The 18,273-nt window shown below is 37.9% G+C and overlaps 1 protein-coding gene across 5 annotated transcripts in view; it reads right to left on the bottom strand.

Moving 5' to 3' along the window:
- Positions 1-18,273, bottom strand: part of ANK3 (ankyrin 3) — a 679,804-nt gene that overhangs the window by 45,454 nt on the left and 616,077 nt on the right. For 3 of the 5 annotated variants that reach the window (XM_027062065.2, XM_027062066.2, XM_027062067.2), the window contains 7 exons: positions 11,666-11,877; positions 10,243-10,450; positions 7,353-7,449; positions 6,436-6,664; positions 5,669-5,794; positions 4,638-4,760; positions 3,031-3,112 (listed from right to left, as the gene is read on the bottom strand). In XM_027062065.2, coding sequence (XP_026917866.1) covers positions 3,031-3,112; positions 4,638-4,760; positions 5,669-5,794; positions 6,436-6,664; positions 7,353-7,449; positions 10,243-10,450; positions 11,666-11,877 — 1,077 coding nt within the window. Of the gene's footprint in view, positions 1-3,030; positions 3,113-4,174; positions 4,202-4,637; positions 4,761-5,668; positions 5,795-6,435; positions 6,665-7,352; positions 7,450-10,242; positions 10,451-11,665; positions 11,878-18,273 lie in introns of all 5 variants that reach the window. The other 2 variants (XM_053207647.1, XM_053207648.1) reach the window with 1 other exon arrangement.

The following is an 18,273-nucleotide window of genomic DNA, read 5'->3' on the forward strand; positions in this document are numbered from 1 at the left end:
TTTAAAAATACTTCCACAAGAGCATTTAGAAAGAAGAGTACACTTTTTCCATGAGATGCAAAATCTTGGTACCTTTTGAGATTTTAGGAAAATATTTAATACCGCATACTGAAAATACATCTGCAACTAAATGTATCCATATCCAGTGTGATCTTCATTATGGAGAAAAGCACATTGTTTATTTTGGATATCCCCCCCCCCCCCCAATCTATCACACTTTAAATTCTCAAAAGGTATCATGGGAAAATCTAAAAAGCACAGTCGTATTTTTAACACTTCATACTTAAGTATCTTCAGTGGGATCCAGTATATATTGGTATACATATTTATTTATCAGTGGCAAAGGTACCAATTCTGGTGCCTTCCCAGAATGTTCATGGGGCTCATGGCTGCTCCAAAGAAAGAGTAGAGCAGCCGTGAGGCAAACCTACCACTAGGAAAGATGGATTTAGTACCAGCATTCATCTGGCAATGGGACAAGAAACACACAAATGAGGTAAGCACACTCACTGGGGGAGAGCAAATGCACACTTGGTCCTCTCTACTTCTACAGCTCTAACAAACAAACCGAGTTGGTCACAGAGATTTGGAATGCCTGCCAAGGCCTAATGGTCTATGTCAAAGTTGAGTACAGTTTCGCTCCCAGAAAGCACTGGTTCAGAATAATAGTGAAACGTGAAGAGGAAATGACAATCTGCTTCATCTTTTATGCTCCTCTTCATGCTGTGCCCGGGCCATTGCTACAATCCAGTCCTTGGATTAGCAGCTACTCCCACAAGGGTGAAGATTTTCATTCCTAGTGTACATTTAAATTCAAATATTCAGAACATGTCCTCTTCTAAGCTTACATATTATAATAAAGAAACGTGGAAGAACTGAGGAAAAACTCACCCGTTCATTACCCCTCCTAGTCATAATTCTCAATATTATATTGCTTAATATATTTTGGACACACCATACTGCAAATGGAAGATTTGGGGATTCTTTCACTTTAGTGACTTGGGCTCAGCCCAATGTCTCAAGAGAATTTATTTTTATAACTACCAGAAACTGGCAAAGCATCTCTCCTTCACCACTGAAGGCTGGCTCCGTCAAGCAATGTAGTCTTCTGAACCACATGTATGGTTTTAACTTTGCATGAAGTAGCCAATTTACTGATTGGTTACACATTTTACGCTTAAATGACACATATTTTGTGATGCACTTTATAACAAAGAAAATTTCTGGGAGGTTCTGGATGTCAGGCACTGAATTACACCAGATTCTTTCTTGTTTGGGAGGTTGGGGTGGGGGTGGAAGGGACAGGGTACTGAGAGAAAAGCTGCATCACTTGCAGTTCTAACACCAATTCAGAGGCCATGACATTTCCTTAGTTTTTAGTTCTTAGTCCTTTCCATTTCGCTGTTTACCACTATTATGCTCCCTTTCATAAAACAGAGAAAAGTACCTTCTTCCTTCTATCAATGTTATACCATAACCGAAGCTAACTAAAAAATAGCAACACTTGCATAAATGAAAAAAATTTAGTTGACTTAGCACAGACCTTACCTCAAACTCATATAGTCCCCCAAATACTTTAGGGACCAGAATCATATGGGAGCTCACCTGCCCAGAGGTACCTTGGACCTAAAGAAGCTGGTCATGGAGCCTGTCCAAATCTTAAGTATTTTGCCTGGGAGTCCCAACCAGCTACCCTCTGAGAGCCTTAGATTTGAGGCAAAATAGTATTCCAAAGAAAAGTTCTCAAAGAATATTTAGTCTTATTGAAAAACCATCTACTTATACACATATATCGTCCTTGCTTTGTAGAATAAGAGGAGTTAGTTTCATCCCTTATGGTTTTGGAAGGATTTAGATATTTATGCTAGAGACAAAAACTGAGATCTGGAAAAACATTTATGAGTGTGGTAGAGCTCCATTTCTCTTATGCTCCCTGTTTTGTGTCTGGATATAAAAGTTCTGCCAGTAGTCAAGGAGCTAGACTCCATAAGATTATGCTAAGACCTTTTAAGCTAAGTACTAGAGTCTTCCTGCTGCACATTGAATATGCTATGTTGGCCCACAGAAACAAGAACTCAGGAAAGGTGGGAAAAACCAAAGATGTGGCTCTTATTTGTAATTTCCAATCCTCCCTGAACTCAAGTTAACTGTGAGTAATGGGAAACAGCCAGAAATTATTCACTAACAATTATTTGTGTAAAACTCCTTTTCTGATGGATCAAACACAGTGCTACTCTCAGCACTCTTAGCTCCTGTTGATGGAGGGATTCTCTGGAGGGCTGAGGGGATAGGGGAAGATGAAGTGGGGAGGGAGATGGAATGAATGAATATGACTGAATGGATTTATACCCTGATACTTGCAAGCCAGTTAACAATGAACCAAAACAATCACTGAAAGAAGAAAAGGGCTTAACCAGTCTAGTGAAGACTAGCCTTGGAAATGGTACTTAATAAAGATGGGTGGGGGGTGGGGGTGGTGGTGGAGAGGGAGAGAGGAAGGAGGAGATACGAATTCAATAAGCAAGTGCCTCAAGAACGTAGGAAGATACACTTCTTGCAAACTGGGAAGAAGGAGAATCAGGACTGAGGTATAATGACCTACCTATATTATGAAAAATGAGATGAAAATCAAAGTTACATTATCACTTTTCTACCAACCTGCATATATAAAAATATTTTCTCTTTTGAGCTTAGATTTAAAGCAGCATTGGTGCATTATCTCCTAGGACAGTTAACAATCACAGTGAAATCAAGGTTTTTAAAGACAAGTAATGAGTAGATGTTTCTAAATTTTAAAATAGGTAGGGGCTTTTTAAAAAAAACTGTTTTGAGGTTATGGTCTAAGGGTGTTTGTGCTTCACATCTTCAACTATGTACAAAGTATCAGTTACATTTCATGATAAAGTTTCCTTGCAGGCAATTTTTCTTTTGCCATTGGGCTTCCAAATGACCCCCAAATCAATTTGTACAGAAAAAATGTCTCTTCTTACAGACATCCACATAGATTAGTAAATGTGTTAGAAAACTCACTCATTCCAGGCTCAGTCAAGTAGCTGTAGCGCTTACGTAACGCTAAAGATGCAAAGCTCTGTCGTCTATCTGCTTTCTCGACCTAAAAAAGAAAAAAAAGAGAGAGAGACTGTGTCCAAATTCCTTGTGACCTCTGTATGGTTTTGAAACATTTTGAAGGATGGCATGTTGATGACTGGTTTATCTCTATTTTTCTTCGTATGGATTCTCCTCATGAAAATGGTAATTCCCTGTTGTGACTCTACAACCCCAGCCACTGTCTCAACCAAATTCCCATCATTTAGCAAATATAAGAGCACCAACACAGCAGACTACAGGGAACTACAAATACAAGACGAGCGTTACAGAGACTTCTGATGCTGAGCAGTAAATTTTCCCAAATCCTTCATATTTAAAACACATATATCACGATGTACACTCCCTCTATGTGAGTACATTCAAGGGAAAAGGGCACACGGCGCCTCATTCGGATTACTGCTGCTGTTTCTATATGTTCAAAGGCATAAAGTGTAGATGAGGTTAAAAAAGGGTTAATGGCTTTATTAGAAATAAGATTCTATTTATTATTACTGGGGTATGAGTTTTAAAAATCCAATTATCATATAACTTGGAAAAATATTAGGAGATGCCTCATTAGGAAAAATTCATTCAAAACCAAATGGAACTACTCTACTATACCTTTAAAAATGGCCAAGATAATTTTCTTTAAATGACAAATATTTATCAGTAGCCATGGAACACATAGTTGGTATTACACAGAACAACTTGACTTATACAATAAAACTTCATATGTTACTCATAATCTTGATTTGACTGTTACACAGAGTGGATACTAGGTGGAAATATGGAAAAATGTATATTTATACATGCCAAGCTACTACATTTAAAAATGTTTAAAGAATTTTAGTTTCTCTTTTTCAAACACTAGCGGGATCACATTCCTGAATGCCCTGGAGTGTTCTCATGTACACGCGGAGGAAGAGTAAACCATTCTTTAAGAAAACCGTACACCCTTTACCTCACTTATGCTAAGATCTGCCAACATATAATCCGTTTCCCCACTTCAGCCCGCTGTAACTTCTTGTATACAGTTTCAATTTCTATTCTATCTCTGATAGAGTAAAAGCAGAAGTGTTCATATTACCTCATCATCTTGATCTGACTCTGTCTCCTTTTGGTTCCAAGAGGCATTGCAGAGACAAGGAATATTATAATGGACAGCAGGGAAAAGAATATCAGGATATGAAAAGGACTGAGTAGAAAGCACAAAATGCAAGCTGAATCAAGAGAGCAAAGCAAATCAAAAGAAGCCAACACAAAATATCAAGAACTGTACATCCACGGCAAATTAACGTGTGACATCATTTGAAAGCATAAAAATCTCTGAGCTACCAGCAGAAGCAGAAGCACCATACAGAGGACTCCATCATACAAACCATAACAACTTGACACCACGGTAACAAGACTCAATTTACACAAAGAGACTAATACAACTGGAGTTTCAGGAACTTGAATCATGTTACAAAGCATTCCTTAATTGCATACCAAGGGCCCACTTCTTCACGACCAGGGGAAGAGAGTCACAATAAACCAGTATCAAAAGATACCTTTTTATGTGCTGGCAGAGTGATATTTAAGTTGCAAACAGCTGTTTGAGGCAGTCCTTTTGTTGTCTTTGGTTCTTTCAGAAAAGACAGACGACCACAGGGCTCTTGGCTGGTGTCTCTAATCTAGAAGAATTTAGGTGGTTGACAGTTACAGAGAGGGACTTTTCTGAGGATTCCTGTCTATACAAGGATTAAACATGTTTATTTTACAGAGCCGTTCAAGAGGCAAGAAAAGTAAAGGGAAAAGATGATGGTAATAGTTACGGAACAACCACCGTGGTCACATGTAAACTCAACGGGATTTAGAATGCCAGGTTCCTAGATTAGACCCGGGATGGCTGTGTCTTCTTGTTTTACCCTGGTAATACGCTGTATAGTCTGGGTGATATACATTTTCTTCCCATCTAATAATTTCTCTTTCCCAAGGCCTCCGTTTTAGCAACAATAATAACAGCAAATAACTGTCCCATGTCCTTCTGTTCTCGGAGGAGGAAGTTTCTCCAGACTGTCCTTGGGCTCCATTAAGATGGAACTTAATTATGGGGTTTGGATTTCAGCCATTATTTGATTAATAAGCATGAATGAGATCTGATGCATTTTATTATTCTAGATTGTTTGGTCTGACAAATATTTGCTTAAACAGAAACAATCATTTAGCTGTTTAAAAGGTAAAGGCTCTTTTTTGCTAATTATAAAGCTTTCCTGGCTCAAAAGTGCCCTGGGGGAGAACCTGGGCAAAATCTGACCTTGTTCCTCTGAATTCAAGTTTGGTGGGTTATTTCAAACTGGATAAATCATTAAACTTTTTTCTTTTTATTCTCTAAGAGCTCTTTCTAAAAAATATTTATTTATTTATTGAGAGAGAGAGGGAGAGAGAGAATCCTAAGCAGGCTCTGCACTGCCAGAACAGAGCCTGATGTGGGGCTCAAACTCACAAATCGTGAGAAGTCAGAAGATTAACTGGCTGAGCCACCCAGGCGCTCCCCACCTTTTTTTTTTTTTTTAATTCACAGAGTCTATTGGTGATTTACCTTGATGGAAAACGGCAGTCTATTTTCTTTGAAAGCATAAAAGTTAAAAACCAGCTGCTGTCCCCCTTTAGTAAGTGGGGCCAGGTTTCCATAACAATCAACATAAATAGGTTTTCCTTCCAGAACCTTTTGGAGTAAAAGAAACACATAATTTAATGTTAATTAAATTAGAAGAATTTTGAAATTTTAAGTCACATAATATTAAAAGACTGACATATTTCTATGTCACATTTGTCTCCTTATTAGGAAATTATTTCTATGGTGTTACTTGCCACAAAAATAACTCTTCAGGCTCACAATTCAACAATTGTGATTGGAAACCAAATCATGCACATGTATAAGACAGAATTATATATTCAATTCTATTCTAGCAACCTTAGACATGTTTGAGAAAGTGCTGACATCAATCGCATATTCATACAGACTTTGAAAGTTGGTTGTTTTTTTTTTTACTCCAATACTTTTACTGAGTTTGCAAATGGAAAATCATAGTAATGTGCTAAAGACAGTGACCATAAAAATAAAACAATTCAAGTTACCACAGGGAAGCACTGACCATGATGTAGATTCATTACTACTACATTTAAACCAAGATAGCCTCATACAAAGACACATAAAACATTAGAGGATAAGTCTATATCAAATTTTTTAACCAAAAATTGAAATCAATCATGAGCTTGATATTTCTAATAAGTGCTATTGTAACCTCAAAAGACAACCCCATATCCGGAGAATGTAATAAAACAAACTTGTTATGAACAAGGTACCTCAATATCTTTGCTTCTTGCAACTTCTTCAAAATTCTCTTGCTGCTCTAAAGTTTTGTCCACTTTGTCATCTGTCATGCAGAAACAGCGCAGGGAGGATTCTACAGGATCATTCATTTTGGCAAAAACAACAAACTTGGCCATATATGGAACACATATTAGTTCTCTGTACAGCTGTGAGGCTAACCCCACAGTTTCTAAAACTTGATGGCAGTCTGCAAGCCAAAATCTGAGAAACACAGAAGTGTGAAAATGAGATGATTTTAGTGAAATCTTAAAAATAATCATCATTAAAAAGTCAAAGCATATAAGGGAATGATACCAAAACATTAACTTGTTCATTTAAACAAACAGCAATGATGCTTACTCTGCTTACAGAAGGTCTACATTTATTATATGTTTGTTCCTTTGCTGAGGAAATGCTAAGGATTTTTTTTCTCTCTTGTCCTTCCCATAAGATTCTTATTCCCCTCGTATAATTACCCATGATGAGCCTTCCCTTCTACTCCTGCTTAAGAGTTTAATCTCTTACTTTACATTAGAAGGAATAAGGATTTTATGGAAGAAAATGGGAAAGACATGGAAATCCTATCTTTTTTCTTTGAGACTATAAAAATTAAAAACAAGTTGCTGTCTTCCTTTAGCAAAGGGGCCAGATTTCCACAACGATCAACAGAAATAGGTTTTTACAAATTGCTGAGAACTAGCAGAAGCAAGTCTAGCACCGTAGAGCTGCTTGTAAGAACTGGATAAAATGACGTACAGTAGTGAATTTTACATTTCTGAGTTAGGCCCAAGTTCACCATCAAAATTTTTAAAATTAATCATACTGGTGGTATTGAGCATAAAAACTTTTACTTTCCAAAAGTTAATAAAATTAATTCCTTAGTGCTTTTGGGAATCCTTTATTTCCATACCTGGCTGAAACATTGGTTGTAAAAGAGACACAATCCTTTATAAATGTCAGAGGTGTAGTTCCCGTGATGTCTTCCCACTGAGCAGGCGAGGTGCCTCCTGAGAGAACAAGAGCAGATAACTTGACGTCATCATGGGAGATGCCCCTTATAATATCTTCTTCACCATCCTGTTTTTCCTGCACAGCCGGAACTTGCAAAACTTCAGCAACTTTCAATTAATGGCATGCCCTAAAGGTAGTTTTCCTCTATTCTCCTTCTAGCACTAGTGCTACCTTATAGTGATCTTCTTGTGAGATATTACATTTTTTAAAGATCATTTTTCTGTTTGGCAACTAAAGAATATTTTAAACCTGGGGCAACCACAGGCTATAAAGCACATTTTGTAAGTGCAATTTATAGGTGCAAAGATTAGTTGTTCAGATAGACAATATAATTATCTTATTTTTAAATTTTTTTAAAAAATACAAGAACTATCAAGAAAGTTAAGAAGCAGCTTATTTTGTTACAAAGGAAATTGAAGAAGATATAAAGAAATGGAAAATCTTTCTGTGCTCATGGATTGGAAGAATAAATATTGTTAAAATGTCAATACAACTCAAAGCAATCTACACATTCAATGCAATCCCAATCAAAATTGCACCAGCATTCTTCTCGAAGCTAGAACAAGCAATCCTAAAATTTGTATGGAACCATGAAAGACCCTGAATAGCCAAAGTAATATTGAAGAAGAAAACCAAAGCTGGAGGCATCACAATCCCAGACTGTAGCCTCTACTACAAAGCTGTAATCATCAAGACAGCATTGTATTGGCACAAAAACAGACACATAGACCAATGGAATAGAATAGAGACTCCAGAATTGGACACACAAATGTATGGCCAACTCATCTTTGACAAAGCAGGAAAGAATATCCAATGGAAAAAAGACAGTCTCTTTAACAAATGGTGCTGGGAGAACCGGACAGCAATATGCAGAAGAATGAAACTAGACCACTTTGTTACACCATTCACAAAAATAAACTCAAAATGGATAACGGACCTGAATGTGAGACAGGAAACCATCAAAACCCTAGAGGAGAAAGCAGGAAAAAACCTCTCTGACCTCAGCCACAGCAATTTCTTACTTGACGCATCTCCAAAGGCAAGGGAATTAAAAGCAAAAATGAACTATTGGGACCTCATCAAAATAAAATCTGCACTGCAAAGGAAACAATCAACAAAACTAAAAGGCAACCGATGGAATGGGAAAGATATCTGCAAATGACATATTGGGCAAAGGGCTACCCAAAATCTATAAAGAAGTCACCAAACTCCACACCCCAAAAACAAATAATCCAATGAAGAAATGGGCAGAAGACATGAATAGACACTTCTCTAAAGAAGACATCCAGATGGCCTGAACAGGCACATGAAAAGATGCTCAACGTCACTCCTCATCAGGGAAATACAAATCAAAACCACACTGAGACATCACTTCATGCCAGTCAGAGTGGCTAAAGTGAACAAATCAGGAGACTATAGACGCTGGAGAGGATGTGGAGAAACGGGAACCCTCTTGCACTCTTGGTGGGAATGCAAACTGGCGCAGCCACTCTGAAAACAGTGTGGAGGTTCCTCAAAAAATTAAAAATAGATTTACCCAATGACCCAGCAATAGCACTGCTAGGGCTTTACCCAATGGATACAGGAATGCTGATGCATAGGGGCACTTGTACCCCAATGTTTATAGCAGCACTTTCAACAATTGCCAAATTATGGAAAGAGCCTAAATGTCCATCAACTGATGAATGGATAAAGAAGATGAGGTTTATATATACAATGGAATACTACTTGGCAATGAGAAAGAATGAAATATGGCCTTTTGTAGCAATGTAGATGGAACTGGAGAGTGTTATGCTAAGTGAAAGAAGTCATACAGAGAAAAACAGATACCAAATGTTTTCACTCTTATGTGGATCCTGAGAAACTTAACAGAAGACCATGGGGGAGGGGAAGGGGAAAAAAAAAGTTACAGAGAGGGAAGGAGGCAAAGCATAAGAGACTCTTAAAAACTGAGAACAAACTGAGGGTTGATGGGGGGTGGGAGGGAGGGGTGGGTGGGTGATGGGTATTGAGGAGGGCACCTTTTGGGATGAGCACTGGGTGTTGTATGGAAACCAATTTGACAATAAATTTCATATTAAAAAAAAAAAAAGAAGCAGCTCATTTTGTACTGCCTAAATCATTTAAGTTTCCAGTGTAAGAAGAGGAATCAGCTAGTCATAGAAACTACTCATAGAAACAAAAAAACAACCTATCTTAATCTAGGACTTTCTGTTAAAAATCATATTAGGATGATCAAATGATGAACTAACTCTGGAGTCCAGGTGATTATCACAACATGTGTTCTCCTGACCTTATAGCTTTAGTCTATTGGATTATATTCGTGACTTTGTGTGGTGAGAATCATGCCTTTGCTCTTGCTCTTCCCTACTCCTCGTTCTCTGTGGCAGCTCTGTTTTGTCCAAAGTCTACCCAATCTCCTGTAGTCTAAAGGGTTTTGCTAGGTCCACTGCCTCTGTCTAGGTCCTTGAGAGCTTATCCAACTGCTCTAGGAGATTCAATACTACCTCAATAACCTTAAAAGAGTGCAATTATTAATACTACACTTAATGGCAGGGAAAAGAATATCACTGAATTTTAAATGAGTCATGATCTCTGCATCTTTAAAGAAAGGTACAGGGATAAAAGGTACAGAGATGAGGTGACAGACAAGCAAAATGTTTTATTCTTTTCTTTTTTCCCTATGCTTATAAAGTTGGCATGGATGTTTCAAAGGCTTTATATCTTTGTAAGAATGACTGCAAATGTTAGCTAGCATCCAGGGAAGTACAGCAGCAAGTTAACCAAACCTGTAATGCTACAGAGCAGGCGCAGATTGGGCGTGGTATCTCCCTTGTACCCGTTGGACACGCCTTCTCCTGAGGGCGGGGGCACCGGGATGGTCATTGTGATAGGTTTATGGAATTTCCTTCTTCTTGGTTCCACGGTGACGATTGGGCTAAACGTTGCTTTGTTTCCAAGAATCTTTTTCACAATTTCATCTGGAACAGGCTGGGCCTAGAGACAGAGAAAGGACCTTAAATGGAAGTTAACATTTTTCTGTCATTGGAAAATTGACTTTTTAAGCGAGGAGGAAAAAGCTCAAAACAGACAACCAAAAAAAAAAAAAAAGTCTTTCTTCTTAATCCTTACTATTTCAGGAGGGCACAAAAAAGAACCAAAACAACTTAACAGTGTAGCAGGAACTGGTCAGTGTGTGTATTTCCCCAGCAGAAAACAGGCAACAGGAGCTTGAGTGACAGAGAGTGAACCAAGTCTCACAGCATAGAAGCCTTTTAGTCTAACTAAAAGTAAAGGTCAGCAAATATTGAGTCTAGTGTATGTTAAACCTATGCAGGACATCCAGTAAAACATTACATGGGCAATGTGTGCCCAGGCAAAAATTGAGGTTTTTCAGAGTTAAGTAACAAAAGGGCACTTAAGATTTCAATTCTAGACTACCAAACCTAATGTCTTCCTTATGGCTTCTTTGCTATTTGGTAAAATACTCAATACCAGAGATAGCTGAAGGGAACCTGATGTCACTGAAATATAAGGTGGTGTCCTCAGTCACAAATTACTGACGGCCTTCTCAGAGTTTAGAGTACTTTACTCTAAAAAACCTCACAAAAAGAACAGGAACTTTAAGTTAAACTATTAAAGACTATATTAATTAACACAAATTAAGTTACCTTCCTTACTATTTTCCTTTTTCAATAGGTCTAGCTGAAACAAGTAAATATAAGAAAGACCATCCTTGCCAAGATTTTCAGTTAGCCTTCCAAACCAAAACAAGTTCTAACTGGTCTGGATAAAACCCAGTGTTTATGCTCTACTTAAATCAAAATGTGAAAGCTTGCAAGTTTCCTTAGTACTGATTTTCATGCTATGGCATATTATAAACCAAATCAAATACAGTTTATTTCTTTAATGGTATATTTGCTCTTTTGGTGCTCTTGTCGCACATACTGAGACCAGTAACCTATGGTTAACAAAACAATCTTTCATCAGAAACCAAGGTATACTTTCAAAAGAAAACCCTAAAATACATACCTTATTTAATAAGCCACTAAGCTCACTTTATACTTCATGAACTAGGTTACTGCTTCCCAAACCGGCCCACTGCTTTGATTAGCAATATCGTTGGAGTGAGTTACCACAATGGTCTTCTGAGCAGAGCATGGTCACACGGTCTCTACATGTGCCAAGGAAACAAGTCTTTGTGAACATTACCTGGAGGCCCACGCGGATTCTTTTGGTTAAAGCACCCTCTGGGAATGAAGCCTGGACAAGGGGCACAGTGGTGCTGCTCAGAATCCCGCCTTCAGGGCCAATCTGGTTGCTTTCCTGCTTAATCCGTGAAACCACAGCGAAATACTGGGGGAAGTCCTTTGTGATGATCCTGCAGATACGCTTTTTCCCTAGCTCCTCTGGGCTGTCAAGTTCTGCAAGGACAAGTGAATGAAAAAGCTGTTGAGAAGTCAATCTACACAGTACCTGGAGATAAACTGAAGTGTAATTTCAAGAGATAATACTACTTATATCCAGTGGTCTAAACAGTTTCTATGATTGAGAGGAAGTGATAGTGACCTTAACAATATGAAGCTTTGTAAAGCCAGTATCAAGCTATTCATATATAATATTTATAGGAAAATATTTCTATGAAAGAGGAACACATATATTCAAAAACTGGCATTTACCTCATCTGAACAGAGCTCTACTCTGTAAGAAGAGATACCTCATTCTGTGATTATTTACAATAATCTGCCCTCAGCTGCCAAAGTAGGAATGAATCAGAAGAAAGTCGGGCCTCATAAGAAAGTGAATAAAGTCTAAAGTCTGTCTAAAAGGCTCTAGCACTTTATTTGAAAGCCTCTTTTAAAAGATGTTTAAATTACCCAAATGATTAACGTCATCAACACCAATTTCTGTCTGCCCACAGATAACCCTCATGCATCAATCCACCTATCCACAATGGACATATCTTCTTTCCTCCTGTGCACTGCCAAACTGACTTCTTCCTGTCTGTCCTCACTCTGGAAAAGGATTTACATTTGTCTAGCCCTGCTGTCCAATAGTGTGACTCACTTTTCTTTGTACATCACATCGAAAGGTCGAAGTCCAGCTGATCTGGTTGTGGAAATGGCTTTGCCCTGCCACCCCTGTCCTAGCCACCTCCTAGCCATCTCCCTGTCACCCGCCCCTCCTTACTACAATTCGTTCCCTACAGGGCAGCCAGATGGGTCTTCTTTGAAAAGCCGGATCTGATGCATAATGTTGGCAGGTTTAATTTAAATAAATGCTTTTTTAAATCATATGAAATAAATATTCGAGACTAGTCAAGAGTATTTTGGAAAAATAGGCTTGTGAGGAAGAATTTACTTTATAAGATTTTAATAGTTATCTAGAAGTATCAAAATAAAATTTATATGGAGAGACATATAAGAATATATATAAGATTAGATAAATAGGTGAGCGGGATAAAAACACAGAGCAAGAAATAGATTTAAATTTATATATGTATACATACATATGTGGTATATATATAAATGCATATATATCAACTTTTATGTATTATATATTATATATTTAAATGAATATATTTAAATCAAAGTCATATATTTAAACTTCAAATCAGTGGGGGAAAGATGGCTGATTTAAGATGGTACTGACATAATTGAAAATCTATTTGGCAGAACAGAGATAATTCACTATATTTTATCACATATAAATATAAATTCCAGCTGGATGAGAGACTTAACTACTTAAAAAAATTAAAATATTACCATAAAACAATCAAGAGAATATGTCTCAGCCTTAGTTAGGAGAAATTTTTATATTTAAAACTGGAAACCCAGAAGCCTAAAAGATAGTTTTGGCTATAAAAATGCAAAGTTTTCTATGGCAAAAATAGTAAGCTTAAAAGACAAAAGGAAAGGTAATAGTCACACATGGCAAATAATGGATTGATATGCTCAGTATCAATGGTAGCTACAAGTTGAGAAGAAGATGACAGACAAGCCAATTGAAAACAGCAAAATATTATAAGTAGGCAAGCCACAGAAGCTGAAAACTGGTCAGAAAAATGCATATTAAAATGTTCAAACTTGATAATTTACATGGAAATACTTATTTAAACATGATACAAAATAAATATTTGAGACTAGCCAAGAGTATTTTGGAAAAGTAGATTTGTGAGGGAGAATTTCTCTTACAAAAATTTAAAACTTATCTAGATGTATTATAATAAAACAGTTATATGGAGACCTCGCTCTCCCGCCACACCTTGCAGGGAGTGGGGGTTGGGCGGGAGAGGCTATTTCAATACGATGATCCCCAACAGCAAACACCTCTCTGAGAAGGTGGCAGTAGGGGTGAGATGCGAGGGTGCCAGGCAGGTAATGACTGACTAGTATAAAGCACAAAAAGTGAGCACAGAAGCAAGATGCGCAAAAAAAAAAAAAAAAAAAAAAAAAAGCAAAGTCTGCTCCTTTTTAGGGAAAACTCTAATCTGCACATCTGTATACTTTTATAAGAGAAATCTGTAGAAGAAACATTCTAGTATTAGTACTGGTCACTTCTGAGGCCTGGGAGATGGGATTGAAGGTGAGGAGCTAAGAAGGGGGTGGGGGAGTACCTTTGGGTTCACATAGCTGGGATGGTCTTGTTACAAAATAAAGGGGAAAGTCCCAAACTTCAGGGAGAGGTGTTGGTTTTGTCTTTGTTGTTACTCACATAAGCCTCTGTTCATACCTCTGACACATACAGAACAGGTCCTACCATTGTTTAACTATGAACATGTCTGCTTCCTTCATCAGATACACAGGGCTGAGATCACAGCTTATTCTGAATAGAAATTTATAGAAAGGGAAGATGAATGGTTAGGTAATTGGATCGGTGACATCTTCTCATTTTACAGATTACCCACCAAACTGTGAGGTGGGAACACCAAATTGTCAAATAGGAGACAGATAGGGTCCCACTCAGATCACAAATGGAACTAGAATTTGGTCCGTGTGGTTTCCTAACCATCTGCTTCTCCTCTGCTCCATCCAAATCTAAATATTGAGTTTTTAGTGAAAGAAAATAAAAGAAAACAAAGGCAAATAATTTTTTTTAAAAAAGGTTAATATAGAAAAACAGGAAGGAACCAAAGAGCTCGCTCAGGAAAATATTCTTGGGTGGGGTGAGAGGGGGGGCGTTCAGCTATTCAGCAATTGACAAAACTGGATGGATAAGTTTTCCATCCAGAGAGGATATATTTCCCTTCCTATGATTTGGCTTCTTTTTGAAAGTCTGAATTCCCAGAGTTCATAATTCATGTGGCAACTGAGAAATTCTGATGATTAGTTTCAGTTGCTGTGCATCCGATCAGCTGCAGCTAAGCAGACATTGTTCACCTTGGTCTCAAATTTGTGATTATGTTCTTCAGAAATAGCCTGGGACTCCACACAGTGCGAGCAATATAAGAAGACCCCACCGTGAAATTACATCCTTCAAACAAGAAAGATTTCCTGACTCCACATGTAACAAGCTGTGTATCCTGTGAGCATGAAGTTTACTCAAGTTCAAGCTGGACATACCAGAGGCAGTGAGGCACCTTTTGGGGGACTCGGGGAAACATGCATTCTTAGCTGTGTGTGTATGTGTATGTGTATGTGTGTGTGTGTGTGTGTGTGTGTGTGTGTATTGCAGGTATGTGCATGCACATTTGTGAGGAGTTAAGGGAGAGACAGCTGTATCACCCCTGGAAACTACAATAGCAATGGACTGGGAAGAATGGCCGCTTTATGTAGCAGAGGCAGCCAGGCCACACTCTGCCATATTGCCTTTGATAAAGAACGAAAGCCACCCCAAATATAAAGTGAGTGTGTCCATCTCAGATGCAGCCGATGAGCGGTAAATGGAAAAGCTCAGGTTCTTACTCCACATTCGACTTATAACATCTTTTAGGATTTGCCAGTGGTTCAGGAACACTCTGTGTTGTACCCACTCTGAAATTGACCCAATTTTTCCACCATCATTAAAACTTGCATAATTATTGACCTCCACTGTTGTATTTAAAAATTTTTTTTAACGTTTTATTTATTTTTGAGACAGAGCATGAATGGGGAAGGGTCAGAGAGAGAGGGAGACACAGAATCTGAAACAGGCTCCAGGCTCTGAGCTGTCAGCACAGAGCCTGACGTGGGGCTCGAACTCACGGACCATGAGATCATGACCTGAGCTGAAGTCGGAAGCTTAACTGACTGAGCCACCCAGGCTCCCCTTTAACAGGTATTTTAAAGATAAGCCTTGGGGTGCTTACGTGGCTCAGTCAGGTGAGCTTCCGACTTTGGCTCAGGTCATGATCTTGTGGTTTGTGAGTTTGAGCCCTGCATTGGGTTCTCTGTCATCAGCACAGAGGCTGGGTTCTCTGTCCCCCCCACTCTCTCTCTCTCTCTCTCAAAAATAAATAAATATTAAAAAATATATAAGCCTCACACCAAAGAAACAACTACTGTGCAAATTTTGGACATCAGAATCCCCATGCACCATTCCTTAAACAGGATCATATACACATACTGCCCTCCTAAATTACTTAGATTCCCAGGCCTCTGCATGATGAAATGGAGAAAAGATATCGTTCCTTTTGAACTTTTTTTTCTGAGAATAAAACTCAATACAAAGGTGAAGACTACAAAAAATATTTAAATACTGGTTTATAAAAAGAAGCATCATCTCTAAGAGCTACAGTTGAAGGCTAGGCTATTACATGTTGGGATAGCTGCATAAGTTAGACAATAAATGATGTGCACAGTGGGTAAACATGAAGAGACAAGAGGAGGAAGTGAAAAACAGTAATATTACTATGTAATTCATATGGCCTGAAAATCGATCACAAGATCTTATTGGTCATCATATAGGACAAAGGTTAAATAAATTATGATAGATTCATACTATGGAATACAGTGCAGTATTAAAAAGAATGGGCTAGAAGTGTATATTTTAATGTGTATATCTCCAAGCCATATTAAATGGAAAAGTCACCAAAAAATGTGATAACAATTGACTAATCACATCTTTACATGTTGATGTATAAATTCATATAATGTACATAAAATTTAGGGGACAGGGAAAGAGAAAAGGAAAATTATAATATATATAATAATGAGTGTATGCTTGTGTATTATTACATGGTAATAATACTAATACTAGTATTAAATAATAAAATGATATAATCAATAATATAACAGATTATTAAAATTTTAATGTGGATTCAACTCAAACACATTTTCTCTATTTCTTGCTTTAAAAAAAGGAGACTGAAACACAGTAATGAAATGATCTTAGCTGACTCGAGAGGCCTGAAAGAGGAAGGAAGTTGTCGACACACAGCAGCTGGGAAGCCCTGACTTGTGGCCATATTGTCCATCATAAGAACCTGATCACGAGGCTTTTTATTCTATTTATAGTTTTGATAAACTGTTAATGTATATTAAAACCAGATTTTCTTTTCATAAAATGTGAAGTAACCACAGTAAAATTACATTAAATTAAATGAGGTTTGATATTGAGGCTTGGCCCATGGCAGGTATTCAACTAGTATCCACTGAACAAAGACATCACTGGAAATTAATAGAGACTCACACTTTTCATACCAAATAACTGCATAATTCTGTAAGTCTTGCTTTAAGGGGTGTCTGGGTGGCTCAGTCGGTTGAGCATCCAACTCTTTTAATTTCTGCTCAGGTCATGATCTCATGGTTTGTGGGATCGAGCCCTGCATCAGGCTCTGCACTGACAGCATGGAGCCTGCTTGGGATTCTCTCTCTCCCTCTCTCTCTGACCCTCCCCCACTTGAACACACAAACACACACTCTCTCTCTTTTTCAAAATTAAACAAAAAATCTTGCTTTAAAATATATATAGTTTAGTAGACTGATTATTGTTTGTTCTTTTAATAATTTTTTAAAAAATTGTATGAGGAAAAGTGGATCTTGTCTTCCTACTCTTTAATCCACAGTAAATTTTATTATGTCCATGTGTTTATAAGAGAAATTAGTTTACTTAATGGACGTTTATCCAAAGGGCATTGAAAACTTATGAGAATATCAAACTCTTCTGAAAAGTTCTATGTTGCAAACTAAAAAAGTATGCCAGAAAAGTCACATTTCCAGGCAAATAGCAATAAAGTCTAATTATGTATATATGAATAATGTCAATATTCTTTCCAGGACTGAATATACTTGTACTCAGATTTCTTTTTCTTTAGAGACAGAGAGAGAAAGAATGCGAGCAGGGGGGCAGGGCAGAAGGAAAGAGAATCTTAAGAAAGTGCCATGTGCCATGCTCAGTGTGGGGCCCAACACAGGGGTTGATCCCACAACCCTGGGATCATGACCTGAGCTGAAATCAAAAGTTGGATGCTCAACTGATTGAACCACCCAGACACCCCTGTATTCAGATTTTAAAATGGTCTATTATTAGGTTAGAGAAGCAGGAATATAGAACCAAGAATCTTTGCTATGCTCCTATCCTTTCCATTGATAAAACCAAGAAAATAACCTACAGACATGATGCCTGTGTCCTAGTCATACCCACAGAAAACCCAGCTTGTGTGTGCTCCAATCTGGCAAGATCATAAGATCTTGCAAGATCTGGCAAGATCACCAGAGCTATCTATTAAAAGCACAGATTCCTAGGTTTCTCTTCTGGAGATTCTGACTTGGTAGGCCAGGAGTGGAACCTGAAAAGCTGTTTTTCACAGTCAATTCAGGTGACTTTATGACTTGACATGTCTGGGAAGCAAAGTCTTAGACTTCACCCTATGTCTGTCCCTAAAGATTCAGAACCCAAAT

This window comes from Acinonyx jubatus, chromosome D2, assembly GCF_027475565.1.
Source record: "Acinonyx jubatus isolate Ajub_Pintada_27869175 chromosome D2, VMU_Ajub_asm_v1.0, whole genome shotgun sequence".
In the NCBI taxonomy this organism is placed as follows: Eukaryota; Metazoa; Chordata; class Mammalia; order Carnivora; family Felidae; genus Acinonyx; species Acinonyx jubatus.